An 18,995-nucleotide genomic window follows, 5' to 3' on the forward strand; every position below is an offset into this window, starting at 1 on the left:
GTATCATGTCAGATATTCTGAGCGTGCGTCTGAGCGTTGACTAATGAGATGGCACAACGCCACCCACGTCAGATGCACGTCGTCTCCCTTCAGTACGGAGTTGTGAGGCGCCATATTTGCATTTATTTCAATCCTATACATATATATGCCGTTTCTGGGCACCAGCAAATTGAGAATCAGTGGAAAACCCGTTAACTGTGTGATTCGTTCCAATAAAATATTCCTGGCAAAAGAATTATTGTAACTTGCGTATTATGAAAGTATGCTATTTGAAGGTAGCGACACGCTGACGATCCGTCCAAAACGCATTGTTCTTGGTACAATTTGTTATAATTAAATTTCAATTAGTAAGGTATCTAAGATTAAGGTTTTTCAGCAAGTGCTAACATGCTACGACTGAGTTTCAGTAGTGCGTTGTTGGTATAGCGAAGTGAGTAGCGTCAGTGATCCGTCTGAAGTAGCATATTTGGGCAGTGGTTCGCGGCTCGACGCTTCCATATTTTTTCCTAACATTTGCGTTTTTATTAGGTTCTGTTAGTTTATTTTTAGTTTAATATAAGTATATACTATAATATTTGATGTTATGTAAATATAAGTTCACCTTTTTTTGAGGAGTGACTTTGTTAGATTGGCTTAATCTATAGGACAGTTTGCGCTACTTGTATGAAGATATTTTGCTCTTTCTTTTACGCTTCGTAATTCATATGTTGCAATGATTCTGCTACTGGGTAGGAACAGTGATCAAGTACGGCTGATCTTGGGGTTTTACTAAAATGTGGGAATGATGAAATATTGTTTATCGTATGTGGAGAAGTATTGCAAATTCTTATCGCACTGTTTGTAATGGAACTTTTATAAGCCTGTGTCCTTATTGATTGAACATGGTAGTTTCCTTTTCGTGGACGATGGAGGAAATGTGCGTTTTAATAGAGCTGACGTGGGAATTTTACGGGCACCCGTTTAGTAAACAGTGTGATTCACGAGCTAGAAACATCCCGCAACAGCCCCTAGAGTGCGTTTTGATAGCGTATACCACGTTGGGGCCCACGTGCCGTATGCACAAGTCGCATCGTTTCTGAGCGTTCAGCAGCACGTTGAACTTGGCACGCTCAACGTTGACGTTCGACCGCACGGTCCGTGTGCCGACGGCTTGAGAGAGAGAGAGAGAGAGAGAGAGAGAGAGAGAGAGAGAGAGAGAGAGATGCACTCGTGTAGCGGAGCTGTTGGCAGGCGCAGACAGAGCAGGTGCCGCCGCCCTGGCTCTCAGGTTTCCCGGCTCGAAGGCCAGGCGGGCAGCTCTGCACACTCCCACGTGACGTCAGGCACACACTGCTGCTGTCACCGCGTCTTATTTCCGTCCACCTGTACGCCGCTGTGCTGCTCCTGTTTCTGTTCGCCGTGTTTAAAGACCTAACGTATCTATGAACTGAACTAATACAATAGACGTAGTGTCTTCGGAAGTCCATCTTAAATGTTTGTGTCAGACTGAACTCTTTCGATATGTTTTACACCTCCATGACACTTTGCAGTCAAAGCTATACTTCTTTTGGTCAGGCTTTAACAATGAATGACAGTCCCTTCTTTACAGATAATTACTAATATGGCAGAGATCTACAACTGCACTATGGAAACCACTGCAAAGTGCATCATAAGGAGTATTTACCATTGTACCACGTATTGCGGTTTTCCTGTTACATGCACTTACTGAGTGCGGGAAGAATGATAGCTTAAATGCGTCTGTGCATGCTGAAATATTCGTGTAATATTGTGTTCGCGGTTCCGAGGGAAACGACAGGTAGGGGTTGTGTGCATGCCTAAATTCCTCGCTTAACACCGATTGTAACTTTCACGGTAGAGTTAGCGTCAACCTTCAAGAGGCTGTCCCTTCGTATCTTTCAGTATCTATGTGTGAGCAGTGTTCTAGGATTGAGTGCATTTTTTTTTTTTTTTTTTTTTTTTTTTTTTTTTTTTTTTTTACGGTCGAAGTTGGAGTTCTCACCAATGTTCATTAAGGTGAGACGCAAAAGTAATATTTTCAAGGACCTACCAAACTGTGTGAAGGCCTTAGAATAACTTCCGGAGCAAGGTTTAGGAGTAGTTAAGACACTGGACTCGTATTCGGAAAAAAAGAGAGTTCTTACTCCCGTCTCACGATCCGGACATAGGTATCCTGTCGTCTCCCCAAACAGACTGAGGCGAAAGCCCTAATAGTTCCTTTGAAAACGACCTGTTTCTTCCCCTGTACTTATATCCTAGTTTGAGAACTGTCTCTATCGAACTCTGTCCCGAGGAGTCTGTAAACAAAGACAGAAAGCCGTTTTGTTACGAACAAGCAAGTTTTGTACAGAGAAGTGGGCGCCTGAGAGCAAGGATTAATTTCCTTGCACGCTGACATTATCTGATCCTATAACAATTATGAATGGATGTATCTACCCAGTTACTGAATCAACTGTGAAAATTTATGTCTGCTGGTGAAGAACAAGAAGAAAACAACAACAATAATAATAATAATAATAATAATAATAATAATAATAATACGAGGAAGAAGTAGCTGGCGAGATTGCTGGTCTAAGGAAACTCTCACAGATATAGGTATCAAGGAATGACAGACTCATTGGTTTGACAATGATGTAAGGCACGTGGCTTTAGAGAGACTGTAGTAAGGCGGATAGAGTGCAGCGTTAAGTGGTGTGAGGTAGAAGCGGCAGCCAAAAATTGCGTAGGCAGGTCTACTAAAAAAAAAAGTGCCTGAACAGGCGCCCGATGATGATGCGGAAGATCCGACGTCACAGACTGTCTGCACCTTGCAGTTAGGTAATAGTGTTGGCCCGTCCTGCATCCGGGCAGCTGCCAACGTCATCCCTATGGTAGGGCTGGCGCTTATCGCTGAAACAACCGGTTTTCAGCTACACCAGTTTAACCTGAATCTTAAAACCGTTCAAAATTACAGTTTACTGAAATAACCGATTTTCGGATTTTTATTCCTATAATTACCTGATATGAACGTAGAAATCGAACAAAAATTGAACATGTTTGACTCAGTTTCAAGATACACAAAATCAAAATATTAAATTAAACGGGCAAATAAAAGAAAACTTAGCTCGTCCACCGTTACTCGAAAAGTAGTAAGTGACTGAATTCCAAGAAAAAAAAAATCAACATAATGTCCTACTGATTCTAATTTTTTTAACTCAACTAATGGTATGATCGGCGATTACAATACGATTTTTGGGCTGAGCATTACGCACAGTCGGTGTAAAGTGTGCAAACCGAGGTTCAAGGATTCTTTTTTCGTGTTAATTTATCCGTTTTCAAGGGATACAAGTAGAGACAGGATTATAGTATAGATAAAGGCAGCATACATGGAAGAAGCCTGGAGATACTGACAGATTTCAGATAGATTATATAATGGTAAGACAGAGATTTAGGAACCAGGTTTTAAATTGTAAGACATTTCCAGGGGCAGATTTGGACTCTGACCACAATCTATTGGTTATGAACTGTAGATTAAAACTGAAGAAACTGCAAAAAGGTGGGAATTTATGGAGATGGGATCTGCATTAACTGACTAAACCAGAGGTTGTACAGAGTTTCAGGGAGAGCATAAGGGAACAATTGACAAGAATGGGGGAAAGAAATACAGTAGAAGAAGAATGGGTAGCTTTCAGGGATGAAGTAGTGAAGGCAACAGAGCATCAAGTAGTTAAAAAGACGAGGGCTAGTATAAATCCTTGGGTAACAGAAGAAATATCGAATTTAATTGATGAAAGGAGAAAACATAAAAATGCAGTAAATGAAGCAGGCAAAAAGGAATACAAACGTCTCAAAAATGAGATCGACAGGTACTGCAAAATGGCTAGGCAGAGATGGCTAGAGGACAAATGTAAGGATGTAGAGGCTTATGTCACTAGGGGTAAGATAGATACTGCCTACAGGAAAATTAAACAGACCTTTGGAGAAAAGAGAACCACTTGTAAGAATATCAAGAGCTCAGATGGAAATCCAGTTGTAAGCAAAGAAGGGAAACCAGAAAGGTGGAAGGAGTATATAGAGAGTCTATAGAAGGGCGATGTACTTGAGGACAATATTATGGAAATGGAAGAGGATGTAGATGAAGATGAAATGGGAGATACGATACTGCGTGAAGAGTTTGACAGAGCACTGAAAGACCTGAGTCGAAACAAGGCCCCGGGAGTGGACAACATTCCATTAGGACTACTGACGGCCTTGGGAGAGCCAGTCCTGACAGAACTCTACCATCTGGTGAGCAAGATGTATGAGACAGGCGAAATACCCTCAGACTTCAAGAATAATATAATAATTCCAATCCCAAAAAAGCAGGTGTTGACAGATGTAAAAATTACCGAACTATCAGTTTAATAAGTCACAGCTGCAACGCGAATTCTTTACAGACGAATGGAAAAACTTGTAGAAGCTGACCTCGGGGAAGATCAGTTTGGATTCCGTAGAAATATTGGAACACGTGAGGCAATACTGACGCTACGACTTATCTTAGAAGCTAGATTAAGGAAAGGCAAGCCTGCGTTTCTAACATTTGTAGACTTAGAGAAAACTTTTGACAATGTTGACAATTCTGAAGGTGGCAGGGGTAAAAATATAGGGAGCGAAAGGCTATTTACAATTTGTATAGAAACCAAATGGCAGTTATAAGAGTTGAGGGGCATGAAAGGGAAGCAGTGGTTGGGAAGGGGGTGAGACAGGGTTGTAGCTTCTCCCCGGTGTTATTCAATCTGTATATTGAGCAAGCAGTGAAGGAAACAAAAGAAAAATTCGGAGTAGGTATTAAAATTCATGGAGAAGAAATAAAAACTTTGAGGTTCGCCGATGACATTGTAATTCTGTCAGAGACAGCAACGGACTTGGAAGAGCAGTTGAACGGAATGGATGGTGTCTTGAAAGGAGGATATAAGATGAACATCAACAAAAGCAAAACGAGGGTAATGGAATGTAGTCTAATCAAGTTGGGTGATGCTCAGAGAATTAGATTAGGAAATGAGACACTTAAAGTAGTAAAGGGGTTTTTCTATTTGGGGAGCAAAGTAACTGATTATGGTCGAAGTAGAGAGGATATAAAATGTAGACTGGCAATGGCAAGGAAAGCGTTTCTGAAGAAGAGAAATTTGTTAACATCGAGTATAGATTTAAGTGTTAGGAAGTCGTTTCTGAAAGTATTTTTATGGAGTGTATCCATGTATGGAAGTGAAACATGGACGATAAATAGTCTGGACAAGAAGAGAATACAAGCTTTTGAAATGTGGTGCTACAGAAGAATGCTGAAAATTAGATGGGTATGTCACATAACTAATGAGGAGGTATTGAATAGAATTGGGGAAAGAGGAATTTGTGGCACAACTTGGCTGAAAGAACGGATCGGTTGGTAGGAAATGTTCTGAGACATCGAGGGATCACCAGTATAGTATTGGAGGGCAGCGTGGAGGGTAAAAATCGTAGAGGGAGACCAAGAGATGAATACACCAAGCAGATTCAAAGGATGTAGGTTGCAGTAGGTACTGGGAGATGAAGAAGCTTGCACAGGATAGAGTAGCATGGAGAGCTGCATCAAACCAGTCTCTGGACTGAAGACGACGACAACAACAACAACAACAACAACAACAACAACAACAACAACGGCAGCAGATCCGTTATTTTGTATTTTTATCGCATACTATGAATGCATTAAATTTTTTTCGTTGATTAGTGTTACCAGAATTTCCTTCCTCTTATTATTTCACAGAAACGGCTGATAAATCTTTAATCTTTTAAGGCAAATGAAGCATTGTACCTCAGTACTACGTCGTTTCGTAAAAATTTTCCAGACCAGGGTTGCTGCCATTCTGCAATACAGCTGGTGCGCAGCAACAACAGCGAGAAACACCGTATCGACCAGGTGAGGTCAAGCCTTGCAATCTGCCCGTACACGCGTGCCTAAGCCAAGACACACACTGCAACAGGCGCATTACTGTCTCAGCAACGCTGCACCAGTTCTTACCTCATGCGTTTGTCTGTCAGCATTGTTATTAAAATAGCGCTGACCGCATTTCCCGTTTTCAAAAATGACGCAATATTTCAAACCAACGTAAATATTACGAATAAATATTACTCCTTTATTTACAAAAAGAAGTATTTATAATTGATAGTGCCTTTTTAACTCAGTTATTACTAAAAAAATTAAACAATACTTTTGGCTTTGCAGCTCTCATATTCCTGCACAGGAAGCTCTTCTTGGAGCACTTGAGAAGGCAAGATGACGTACCGTGGTGTGAGGTACCAATGACAGATGTCTTGTTCGATACGGGTACCGTGAGAAAGACGGCCTAAATTGTGGTCCTTCTCCACGATTGGCTGCAGCTGCGTTCGGAAGTTGCGCGCCAAAATTTAAATCTATTATTGATGTTCGAAAAATTAAACGACTTATTTACTTGAATTTCAAATCAAAGCACCTCTCAATAGCTTGTTATCGTTCCATTATTTCGTAAGTATTAATAACCATTAGAATAATAAACAACTGCAAAACGAAAAGTCAGACGAAGCACGTCGCTGATCTTCGGATCGCGCCTCTGTTGGATGGCCGGCGAAGTGGTTCGGCTGTAAGATGAGAGCTCGTTCGGCAGGCTCTGTGGACGGACATGTTGTCCGCCGCAGTATCAGTTAATACTTAATTTTCAACGTCTAGTTCTTGAATGTGTGAGCTGGTTTTGAAGCCTCGGTGGAGAAAGATGTCTGCTGCGGTATCATTTAGGACTTGACTTGCAATATCTAGTTGGGAACAGTGTGACTTATTACAGAAATACGCAGTTAATTATGTTATTGAAGAATGGAGTATTTGTGACTCTGAAGTGGAATGTAATTGTGCAGTTTCAGTTCAAGCGAGTGGTATCCCGAGTAAACAAGCTGATCGGAAATTTAATCGTTTCTAAAACAGTTCCTCGCTAAGAGCTTTGTACAGCCTCAAGATTACGGATTCAAGACGTACGTGCTGCTTTCTGCGCAGGGGACAACTATAGGAGACTGCAGGTTGGTGGACTTTCATTATGACGTATGCATTCCACTCTGGGCGGTGGAAGCCAATAGCCACCTCGTGTGTACTGCAATCTTAGTAGAAATGAGATCTGTGACACGTTATCTGTGCAAACACAGAAGAGGTATGAAGAAGAGAAATACTTTTGAGGTAAGGGATTTATCATACACACTTATAAATATCCCATCCCTTACTCTAACTTTTCTATGTTTCGACATGCCGTACGGTGACCAAAAAAATACCGAAAAACATCTATTATTCTGAACTAAAATACCGATCGATTTCTCCCGCCCTTAGCCTGTGTGATTCTTTCGGAATCGTTCCCAAATATCTAAGGTCAACGCCTCATCCCTCCCTCCCTCCCTCCCCCACAAACACATTTTTTTCACAAGCTGCGACATCGTCGCGAAAAAAACAGTGACCCGTATATGTAATAGGTTTCCTTTAATTTACGTCTATGGTCACAAACTTTTTGTTAACAGATCACCGGTTTCGGTCTTTAATGACCATCAGATCTGCAGCAAAAATGGAAAAAAAAACAAACTCGTAAACTGTTTATAGCTTGAGAACAATTCATTATGGTCTATGTATTGTTCTCAAGCTGTAGACAGTTTGCGAGTGTATTTATGTTTTTTCCCCATTTTTGCTGCAGATCTGGCGGTGGTCATTAAAGACCGAAACCGGTAATCTGTTAACAAAAAGTTTGTGACCGTAGACGTAAATTAAAGAAAAATTATTACATTTTTTCCTTCTCTCCTTGACACACACAGCAGAATGGTTCAATGAATTCCGTAGCGTCTCTTCTCTAGGATGGTAGGAAGAACAGGACTGAGCCAAGCTTACTCCCGCTCAACTCAGGTAACAACGGCCCCGATATAAATGTATACGATGCTGATTTTCCCATTTCATTGGGGAGGACCTATTAGCTCTACCTTCAACTTTGTCGAGACTGTCTCCTCAAGTAGGTCGTAGGCGTTCGACTACAGGAGCGGCTATGGTAACGGGCCTTAAACGCGTCCCTGATTTCTGTGCCTCTTACAGATCAAACAAGGCGCACAGGTATATATTGGATGCATAGTTATAAAAAAAACACCCAAACAATAAATTACAGCAGTCTACACAATACTCTCTGGTCGAACATTTCATACGTCGAAGCGGCCCGGAAAATCTGGATGCCATTTAACTTGTTACACTAATTCCACCAAAAATCTGTAGATAATTTTCATATTTATCAGGCCGAAATAAATCCCTTCAACTGCAATAACAACCACAGATTTACGTGTTGCTATCGAACCAGCAAGCCTCAGCTCCTTTCCGTGGTTTGCTGCCTGTGGTGCATTCGGTACCACGTCGAATTCCTACACTGATGCAGAAATTGAGGTCCTTCACGATATTACGTAGAAACCCCACTTGCGCCCCACTGCATATCGACAGAGACTTTCGGCGACAGTGTGCTCGGTGCGTATAATTCCTCCGGCACTGACCGGCGTGCACGTCTTCCACTTCTTGTCGCAGTTGGACTAAGTGTTGCACGCTTATTCCTCGCAGACAAAGGCGCGCAGCTGGAAGCCGTGGGAGGACTGTGTACATGCCGCATGCCTGTGGCAGACGGCGTCAGCTGCAGCTGCAGGGGCACAAAGAAGGACGCGGCCTTGCCCCACACGCTTAATTGCGGGGCGTAATTGTAGTCCCAGTGTCCAGGTGACACACACATGCACGAACTGAGCCAGCTGACGCTTTGTATAAAGAAACCAGTGCGCTGCTGATGCAGGGTGTCAGCCGCTTTACTCTCTTCTCCGCTTCAACGTAAAATACACTCCTGGAAATTGAAATAAGAACACCGTGAATTCATTGTCCTAGGAAGGGGAAACTTTATTGACACATTCCTGGGGTCAGATACATAACATGATCACACTGACAGAACCACAGGCACATAGACACAGGCAACAGAGCATGCACAATGTCGGCACTAGTACAGTGTATATCCACCTTTCGCAGCAATGCAGGCTGCTATTCTCCCATGGAGACGATCGTAGAGATGCTGGATGTAGTCCTGTGGAACGGCTTGCCATGCCATTTCCACCTGGCGCCTCAGTTGGACCAGCGTTCGTGCTGGACGTGCAGACCGCGTGAGACGACGCTTCATCCAGTCCCAAACATGCTCAATGGGGGACAGATCCGGAGATCTTGCTGGCCACGGTAGTTGACTTACACGTTCTAGAGCACGTTGGGTGGCACGGGATACATGCGGACGTGCATTGTCCTGTTGGAACATCAAGTTCCCTCGCCGGTCTAGGAATGGTAGAACGATGGGTTCGATGACGGTTTGGATGTACCGTGCACTATTCAGTGTCCCCTCGACGATCACCAGTGGTGTACGGCCAGTGTAGGAGATCGCTCCCCACACCATGATGCCGGGTGTTGGCCCTGTGTGCCTCGGTCGTATGCAGTCCTCATTGTGGCGCTCACTGCACGGCGCCAAACACGCATACGACCATCATTGGCACCAAGGCAGAAGCGACTCTCATCGCTGAAGACGACACGTCTCCATTCGTCCCTCAATTCACGCCTGTCGCGGCACCACTGGAGGCGAGCTGCACGATGTTGGGACGTGAGCGGAAGACGGCCTAACGGTGTGCGGGACCGTAGCCCAGCTTCATGGAGACGGTTGCGAATGGTCCTCGCCGATACCCCAGTAGCAACAGTGTACCTAATTTGCTGGAAAGTGGCGGTGCGGTCCCCTACGGCACTGCGTAGGATCCTACGGTCTTGGCGTGCATCCGTGCGTCGCTGCGGTCCGGTCCCAGGTCGACGGGCACGTGCACCTTCCGCCGACCACTGGCGACAACATCGATGTACTGTGGAGACCTCACGCCCCACGTGTTGAGCAATTCGGCGGTACGTCCACCCGGCCTCCCGCATGCCCACTATACGCCCTCGCTCAAAGTCCGTCAACTGCACATACGGTTCACGTCCACGCTGTCGCGGCATGCTACCAGTGTTAAAGACTGCGATGGAGCTCCGTATGCCACGGCAAACTGGCTGACACTGACGGCGGCGGTGCACAAATGCTGCGCAGCTAGCGCCATTCGACGGCCAACACCGCGGTTCCTGGTGTGTCCGCTGTGCCGTGCGTGTGATCATTGCTTGTACAGCCCTCTCACAGTGTCCGGAGCAAGTATGGTGGGTATGACACACCGGTGTCAATGTGTTCTTTTTTCCATTTCCAGGAGTGTATTTGCAAACAGCACATAGACTAAAAGTCACTTCTTTTGCCACCAGTCATGTTACCGCAGTACCAAAATCAAAACAATCAGCAAGTGTCGTCATATCACCTAAGTAGCAATGGCTAAAGCTAGAAAAGGAATAGACAAATGAAGTTAGCTTAGTAACTTTTTTAAGCGGAAAGCAAATATATAAGACGCTAGGTGCACTGCGCACGGAAATTACATTCTAAAACAACGCCGAAGGCCATGAATACAGTAGCCTCTGCAAGCGTCTTAAGGAAAGCGCATCCCTTTTAGTTTCCAATTCTATTTGACAAGACCCACCAAGAGGTTATTAATGAACTACATGCACTGAAGAGTCAAATATCCTGCCTAATATCGTGTAGGGTCCCGCGAGCACGCCGAAATGCCGCAACATGGCGTGGCATGGAACCCACTAATGTTTGAAGTAGTGCTGGAGGGAAGTGACGCGATGAATATTGAAGTGCTGTCCATAAATCCGTAGGAGTACGCGGAGTGAAGATCTCTTCTGAACAGCACGTTGTAAGGCATCCTAGATATGCTCAATAATTTTCAAGTGGGGAAGTTTGGTGGCCAGCAGAAGTGTTTAAACTCCGAAGAGTGTTCCTGGAGTCCCTCTGGGGCATGTGGGGCGTCGCATTGTCCTGCTGGAATTGCCCAAGCCTGTCGGAATGCACAATGGACAGGAATTGATGGAGGTGATCAGATAGGAAGCTTACCTATGGGTTACCTGTCACAGTCTCATCTAGACGTATCAGGGGTCCCATATCACACCATTGCATACGCCCCACACCATTACAGAGCGTCCACCGGTTCTTAACTGTCCCCTGCTGACATGCAGGTCCATGGACTCATGACGTTGTCTCCATACCCGTACAAGCCCATCCGCTCGATACAATTTGAAACTAGACTCATTCGACAAGGCAACATGCTTCCAGTCATCAATGTCCAATGTCGGTGTTGACGGGCCCAAGCGACGCGTACAGGTTTGTGTCGTGCAGTCATTAAGGGTACACAAGTGGGCTTTTAGCTCCGAAAGCCCATATCGATAATGTTTCGTTGAATGGTTCTGACGCTGACACTTGATGATGGCCTAGCATTGAAATCTGCAGAAGGGTTGCACTTCTGTTGCGTTCAACGGTTCTCTTCAGTCGTCGTTGGTCCCGTTCTTGGGAGGATCGTTCTCTGACCGCAGCGATGCCGGAGATTTGTTGTTTCACCGGATTCCTGATAGTCACGGAACACTCGTGAAATGATAGTACGGGAAAATCCCCTCCTCATCGCTGCCTATGAGATGCTGTCCCCCAACGCTCGTGCGCCGACTGTAACGCCACGTTCGAACTCACTTAAATCTTGATAACCTGCCGTTGTGGCAGGAGTAACCGATCGAACAACTAGGCCAGACATTTGTTGTCTTATACAGGCGTCACCGACCGCAGCGGCGTATTCTGTCTGTTTACGTATCTCTGCATTTGAATACGCATGCCTATAACAGTTTCTTTGGCGCTTCTGGGTACTTCAGGCAACAAATCATACACTACTGCAAACCTCTATCCGTCAGCACGATGACGCCTTCCGCTGACGTGCCGTACACAAACAAGGCACTGACCTAAAATTTGTATCACAAGTGCATATGTTTCTATAACAAGTTTATTTGTGAGAAGCCAATACATTCAGCATAATTGAATGAGGATAATCAATGATTCAGAAAATACCGATGTTAATTACCAGTCATGAAGCGCAACGAAACGACGCGCATGAAGCAAAGTAACTGGCAAACGCATACTGCAAATACGATTATCGCGCGTGGCTACGTACTGCAATTTAATTTTGTTTCATAATGTTCGTTAATTCTCGAGTAAGATTCAGCAGCACGTCGCGCATAAATAATATCCAACCTGTCTCTATAATAGCAGGAAGACTGAACACACAATAGAAGATTCAAATAAATTATTAATCTGCAACTCCTCGTGTACTAAAATAAACTGCGCAACTCGAAAAGATGAACGGTTAATGTTGCGCGCAGCTACTCAATAATTCTCTAAGCACTTGCCACGCTTCAGAACCAATGTAGAGCCATTTGTTATTATAATGTGGAACATGGCTCGAGCGTTTCAGAGCCACTCTCGGGGAAAATTGCTGGCGACTGCCCATATGCAGGTCACTGAATAAAATTACGAGGGAAAAGGAACGAGGATACGGACATGGCTCGCCGTGCGGCCTCTTAAGAATTTCTGTGATCTACTGGGTGTGGCAATACAACACACACAAACTACAGATAGCAGTGGACCTCGAGTTCGTAACATTTCTCCGTTAAATGTCGTACGTTACTTCGAAGACTCGAGTGAGCGAGTTATAAACAAACGCCGACAAACATAAATCTTCCTGTCAGCGCAGTCACAGACTAAGTCTTCGCGCAGCAACTGTAAGTTTCCTGAGTCGTTTCTTCACTGCCGTGGTACAAATTCAGTTACTACTAAACGTAATTACATTAACTTTTAAAATTTCCCGTACCTCTCAGTGCAGCTGTCGGACACACTCCAAGCTACTTGATATCCGGAAAGCACTGAAGATAATGCCACACCGTATATTCGTGAACAAGATACATGCTGACTGAATAAGTGTTAAGATACGACTTTAAAGAATTCACTCGCCCTAGAAGTCAGGATATCGTCATCAATGATGAGGTCGTCAGTAGCGCGAGAGTCGTCTCATGTATGCCAAAGAACTAATGTAACGCCGTGTGCCACTAAGGCAGTATGAATATTCGGTGTAAGACAGGTCTAATGTTATTCGTAGAATTGTTAGGATTAAAAGATTCCCATCCGGCGGACGTACGTTAAATCAAAACTTCGTGCAAAAACTGACAGGTTTCCCAAAAACTTGTGCAAATATAATGACGCAAACATAATGAGTATACACGCCATTGGTGGTCAGCAGACAGCCATAATGAGCAAATGTAGATTCGGAACTACGTAAGACGTAGCGATCATGCGGTCCTTTAGTGAGAGTAGCACAATGCGGGCTACCAGTCACTGAAAGAATCTGCGATGCGAACAACGGGAAAAATATGCGAGAGAGGAGAGGAGAGGAGAGGAGAGGGGAGGGGAGAGAGAGAGAGAGAGAGAGAGAGAGAGAGAGAGAGAGAGAGAGAGAGAGGGGGGGGGGGGGGAGGACAGATGGACGGAAACGACCGCTTTATAAACACCTTCGAAGAGGGTGGGGGGGGGGGGTTGAGGGGATGGTTCTTAACCACTGCTGAAGAGTATCGTTCATTTCACTTGGTGATGTGACTCAGACGGCACGTGAAGGCTGTGTGTACGTCGCAAACACGACTTGGAAAAAAATTCAAGGGGGCACCAATGTGTGGTGATGGTGGTATGCTGCGGTAGCTTGATGAATTTAACGCTTATGTGGGAACAAATTTTTGATTTTCTAAAGTTACGTTTTCTACTCTTGCGTTGCCATTGCTTTTGTGTGCTGCTTAGGCGTGATTCAATCTTTGTACGCGAAACTCGTGCTGATGTAAACTCTTCGTCGCGAACCTCATTCCAGAAACTGGAAAATCTGTACAATATCAGACATAATAAGTGATACCGCACACTATTTAGTTCTGTAGAACATCACACACTGCGTAAATTTTATATTTGGGGGTTATGGCAACTGAATTTTTCACGCAACCTGGCAGATAGATAGTGAGGGCCTATTAATTTCTGATGGAATAGTAATAGAAAAGTGAATTGCCGCTGTCATCTTGAATTCATTCGCCCGTGAATCAGTGTGACCGAAAGTAGATTTGAACTTTGTTCCCGCGGGATAAGGTCTGTGCCTCGACCGCCGCAATCCCTTACTTTCTTTCTGAGAGCCGTATGTCGAACAGCGTCCAGGTCCTGCTTCTTCGCAGTGATCCTTTGCCTCTTGTCTTAAATGTTCCCGCAATGAGATTTGTAGCGTTAACCGTGAGGCGTGCTTCTGCCTGTTCCACGCTACGTTAATTATTTCCCTTCATCTTATAATACATGCGTATGAGAAGATCAATATTATTCTAAATAATTATTCTGACTCCGAACACTACAAATATTACTCGCTGCTTTCAGTACCGTCGGTACCCACTGTTCTACACAAGAAAGTAGATAGTGGAACACAGATGAATATTTTGCCCCGTTACAATTCCGATAACGATACTGCGCTAATTGGCGTCGATGAAGCAAATTGGTAAGTTGCTATCACGTTTACACATCATTTAACGGCTCATCATTGCCTTAACTTCGCGTAAATCTGGTATTTTCCATTCACAGAAGAGAAACTTTTGCTGGGCGCACGTGTGAACCATCTTGTTACGACATGAATCCCTCACTATTGGTACATGTTCTAAGCATCTGCCGAGGCTTTGTTTCTCGATTCAGTGGAATTTACTTTGTTGGACCCTGATTAATTCGGATTTCGGGTTCATTCGGATCGAGTTTTTCCTCCTTTTCTTAGTGCAGAATCTGTACAACACTTGATACTCCAAAGTAATTGTGCTAATTCATTATGACACTCGTTACAATCAAATTCAGCCAGCCACAATACACGGATCCTGACCCAGAGTGTGTGAATAAGGGAACACTGAGTTGTACAGAACTTAAATGGTCCGTTTGGTGAGATCGTGACGTGGCAGAACAGGGAAGGAATGTTGTAGCTCCCATGATCACAAAGTTACGTGCGCAGCTTGGAATGCATAAAGGAGAAACGTTGAACAACACTGCTGCTGAATTTTCTGCTAAGGTGAAGGTCAGATTGTAAGAACAACCGGAAAGTAATTGAAGATTAGTCTCAAAATGATGATTTCTGATTAAGTACGCCGTTTCTTCGTCTGCAGACAATGACAATGATTACGGATTACCTGACGAAGTTGGTTCTCTTTAGGAAGACAATGTGACGATTACAGAGGCAGCGACGCAACTGAACAAAATTATGGTTTATTTGGAACACCAGGCTTGCTGTCTAAAGGCCTACATCAGAGTACTGCACATACACGAGAACTAGTACAGAAACTGGCTGCAAACAAACTTCTTATTTCAAACAAAATGTAAAATCAGTAACACATTTAGCCGCCTATATTTCCGAATGTTGAAGTTATGAAACCTGCTTCGTCGTTTCACTATGCCATCCTCAGGCCCTCTGACCAAAGTGTGTGAATAATCCAATCGCATGTGCTATCGAAACAGGGGCCATCTTTCCGTAACTGGTATTCATAGATTTCTTTTCAAACAATGCGATCGTTTCGTTCATCAAATGAAGACTTGATCAACTGAAGACACTTCAACTGACGAACGAAGGTGCGTGTTGTAGGAAAAAAGAGTCTACGGATGTCAGTTACTGAATGCTGGCCTCTATCTGGACTGCACATAGGGTTGAATTCCTTCTACATGTCGGTTAGGGGGCCGGAAGATAGCGTCGTAAAATGCCGAAACTGATCGCATAAATAAACTACATTCTAAATACAGACGGTTGAAGGAGTTTCTGATTTTACATCTTATAATGAACAGTCGAAGTCCATCAACCGTTCTGTAGATAGACAGACCTGCAGACATTTTTTATCACTGTATAAAATTCAATGCGGTTTTTATGACTGGGCAAAATATGTGAAAATAATTTAAAATTTCTACTTTTAAATGAAAATATTTAATGCGTATGTTTAGGTCATTTAACGCATGATATTCTAATTCTCTTCTGAATTCTCGGGTTATCCGGTTGAAATACGGCCCCACCTAGTCCAGATAAAAGTGAGGTTCCACTGCGCTATTTTGTTCCCTAACTTCACTTTTATACTGAGATCCACCCTATTTTTCACTGTCGCCTCCATCAATCTGTGGACAATTGGGCTGCACTGACCTGCTTCTTGGCGAGCTGGAACCAGGTCTTGAGGATGAGGGGCAGCCTGGCGCGGTGGTAGCTGCCGGTGGTCTTGACGCTGATGAAGACGTCCTGCAGCGCCGTGGTGGCGGCGGGCGGCGGCCGCGGGGGAGGCCCGCGGTGCGTGGGCGGCGTGGGGGGCGGCGGCGCCGACTCGGGCAGGCTGAGGCTCAGGCTGTCGTAGTCGCGGCCCACCGAGCGCGGCGCGCGCTCCTGCCAGCCGCGGGACACCTGCCGACCCACGAACGTCTTTAGGAAAACAACAACACGTTTCTATACAGTGGATTATAATTTACCACAAAGCAGGTCATCTAATGACAAGCAGAACTTTAGTCCAAACGAATTAAATTCTGTAATTATCAAATATTGGAAAAAAATGCTCCCTTAAGACAAACTAACAAACAAAAGTGAAGTAGAGCACCCAGAGGACATGATTGGATGTCATTGTAACTTAGTACACGTACACACCATCGGCGGGTACGTAAACAGAGTCCCAATTATCTGTTGATACGTAGAACGACCACCAGAGTGCATTAGTGTTGTCGTGTTCACTGCTGTTACCACGGCTAGTAGGGAGTATAAATGTAGTGGGCAGTGTCAGACGATGACTCATGACTGAAGGATACGGAGATGCCGCATACTCTTAAGAGACAGCGGTATTAGAAGCCGACAGTGTACAAAAGTGGCCTCATTGTCGCTTTCCATTTGGCCTGCTGGTCGAACCTGCAGTGTCCAGTTTCGTGAGGCATTCAGATGTGACAGTAGCACAGTGGCCTGATGTGTGGACTGGATGGGAATGCGAGGACAAGCGTACTCGTCCTCGAGGTTCCGGTCGCCAAAGTCTTACCGCCCTAGAGGAAGATCACAGTATTGTGCTCGACGCCCATCGTAATCCCATCACGACTGCGCCTGGCATCTGAGAGGTACTAACGGACTCCTGCAACATTTTGTCATCCCGCAATAGCAGGGCAAGGGTACTACCGTCACGTACGTAGACTGCTATTAACAATACGAACGGCTGCGTTAGGAGTTAAGCCTCGCCGGAAAGCGTGGGCTACTGATGAAAGGCGTCGCATTTTGTTCGCTGATGAACTGAGGTTTTGCACTACCTCGAGTACCCACAGTCGGCTAATATGGCGGCGAACTGGGGAGTAGCCACATTCTTCCAACATTTTTGTGTTGCACTGCGGTTCACTCCTGGTATGATGGTGTGGGCAGTCACTGGATATGACTAAGCCACGCGTGCTTAATGGTTGACGAACTCTGGCTGCACAACGGGACGTCACCCATATCCTGCTTTCCCTTGTGTTACCTCTTTCGCGACGGTATCTTTATGCCATTTTTCAACATGACAATTTTCGTTCACACACGGCACGTGGATCTACAAAATGTCTTCCTGATGTTGAGCTATTCCCGCCCCCACCAAGATCCCCAGCTCGGAAGTCAACTCCGTCTCAGAGCCAGAATCAACGATATCGAAGGCCGTTACAACATTTTTGAACAAGCTTCCCTCAGGGAAGGATACGGCGTCTGTACGACATGCTTCCGAGCCAAATCGGCGCATGTATCCAGGCCAGAGGGGTGCAACGTCATTAAGGCAAGTGGACTCATACTGGCTAGTTCTTTGCAGATCTGCCTCGATATTGTAGTCACTGAAATATCATATAGGACCTCAATCCGCGAAGTTTCATTTCGTTTCCTACTCCTCTTCTCGGCGCTTCACTTCTTTCTGTCAGGCAATACATGTTTTGGCAGGTAATTTTCGATCACTGACAAAACAATATTTACAATAGCAGAAGATAAGCTGAATGCAACGCTGCGTTTCTGAATGCCTACCACGGGTCTCGTGAGTCGTGCGACAGTATCGTTGTGGCATTTTTCAACATGACAATTTTCTTTCACACATGGCATGTGTATCTACAAAATGTCTGCGTGATGTTGAGGTATTCCCGAGCCCACCAAGATCCCCAGACTGCAGTGCGGTCCACGTAACCCGGTAGCAACAAAACTGAGCACCTATCCGCAGCCCAACTAATGGCCCTGGTTTCCAAAATCCACATCACCACGCGTCGTACCGCTAGGCAAATTTTAAAGACGTAATTTGTAAATGAAAAGAAAAAAAATTCACAGTCATCTACAACAAGACCATTTAAGATGAAGCACGAGCAAAGACGGAGAAAGAAATGTTATGTTGTCTTCAAACAAACCATCCCGGCACTTACGTTAAGGAATTTCCGGCACCTATGTTAAGCAATTTAGGGAAACCATGGAAAACTTAAAATCCAGATGACCGGACGGGGGAAGAGTAGGTGGCTCTTGCCGAATACGAGTCCAGGGCTTTAAGCCCTGTGCCATCTTGCTAGGTCCATACTTTCGCGTTATAAATAGAAGGCAAGAGTAACTTTGATGTAATGTAATTCAGGTTCTTTGCTCTGTTGGAATTGTTTTCAAGCTCTACAGTTTGCATGGAAATATCTTAAAACAGATAACGTTCATTTGTCATTTAACACTTGAACCCACGATGTCACAAACTTTAACATGTATAACAGATTAGAAACTATTGTATTAGTTTTTAAATATCATTTCTGGTAGAATTTTAGAAACACTTCTAAAGTTCTTACACTATAAAATGTTCGATGCGGTAACAACTGGTAAAGCAAAGTTGGCATCAACCAGAATTTCAATTTAAATACCACAGCTCTTAACTTGACGTGGCGCCGATCTGGTAACTGACGTCCCAGTTTGGCTTACTGAGGAGACTTACAGTACCACATGGAATCTGAACGACATGCGCCTTTTTACATTCTTTT

The 18,995-nt window shown here is 44.5% G+C and overlaps 1 protein-coding gene across 1 annotated transcript in view; it reads right to left on the reverse strand.

Moving 5' to 3' along the window:
• The window catches only part of LOC126188969 (fringe glycosyltransferase), a 620,508-nt gene that overhangs the window by 527,397 nt on the left and 74,116 nt on the right, over positions 1-18,995 (reverse strand). Inside the window, exon 2 of the mRNA XM_049930739.1 lies at positions 16,165-16,416. Within this exon, the coding sequence (XP_049786696.1) occupies positions 16,165-16,416 (252 nt within the window). The remainder of the gene's footprint in view (positions 1-16,164; positions 16,417-18,995) is intronic.

The sequence above is a fragment of the Schistocerca cancellata genome, chromosome 1, assembly GCF_023864275.1.
Source record: "Schistocerca cancellata isolate TAMUIC-IGC-003103 chromosome 1, iqSchCanc2.1, whole genome shotgun sequence".
NCBI lineage: Eukaryota > Metazoa > Arthropoda > Insecta > Orthoptera > Acrididae > Schistocerca > Schistocerca cancellata.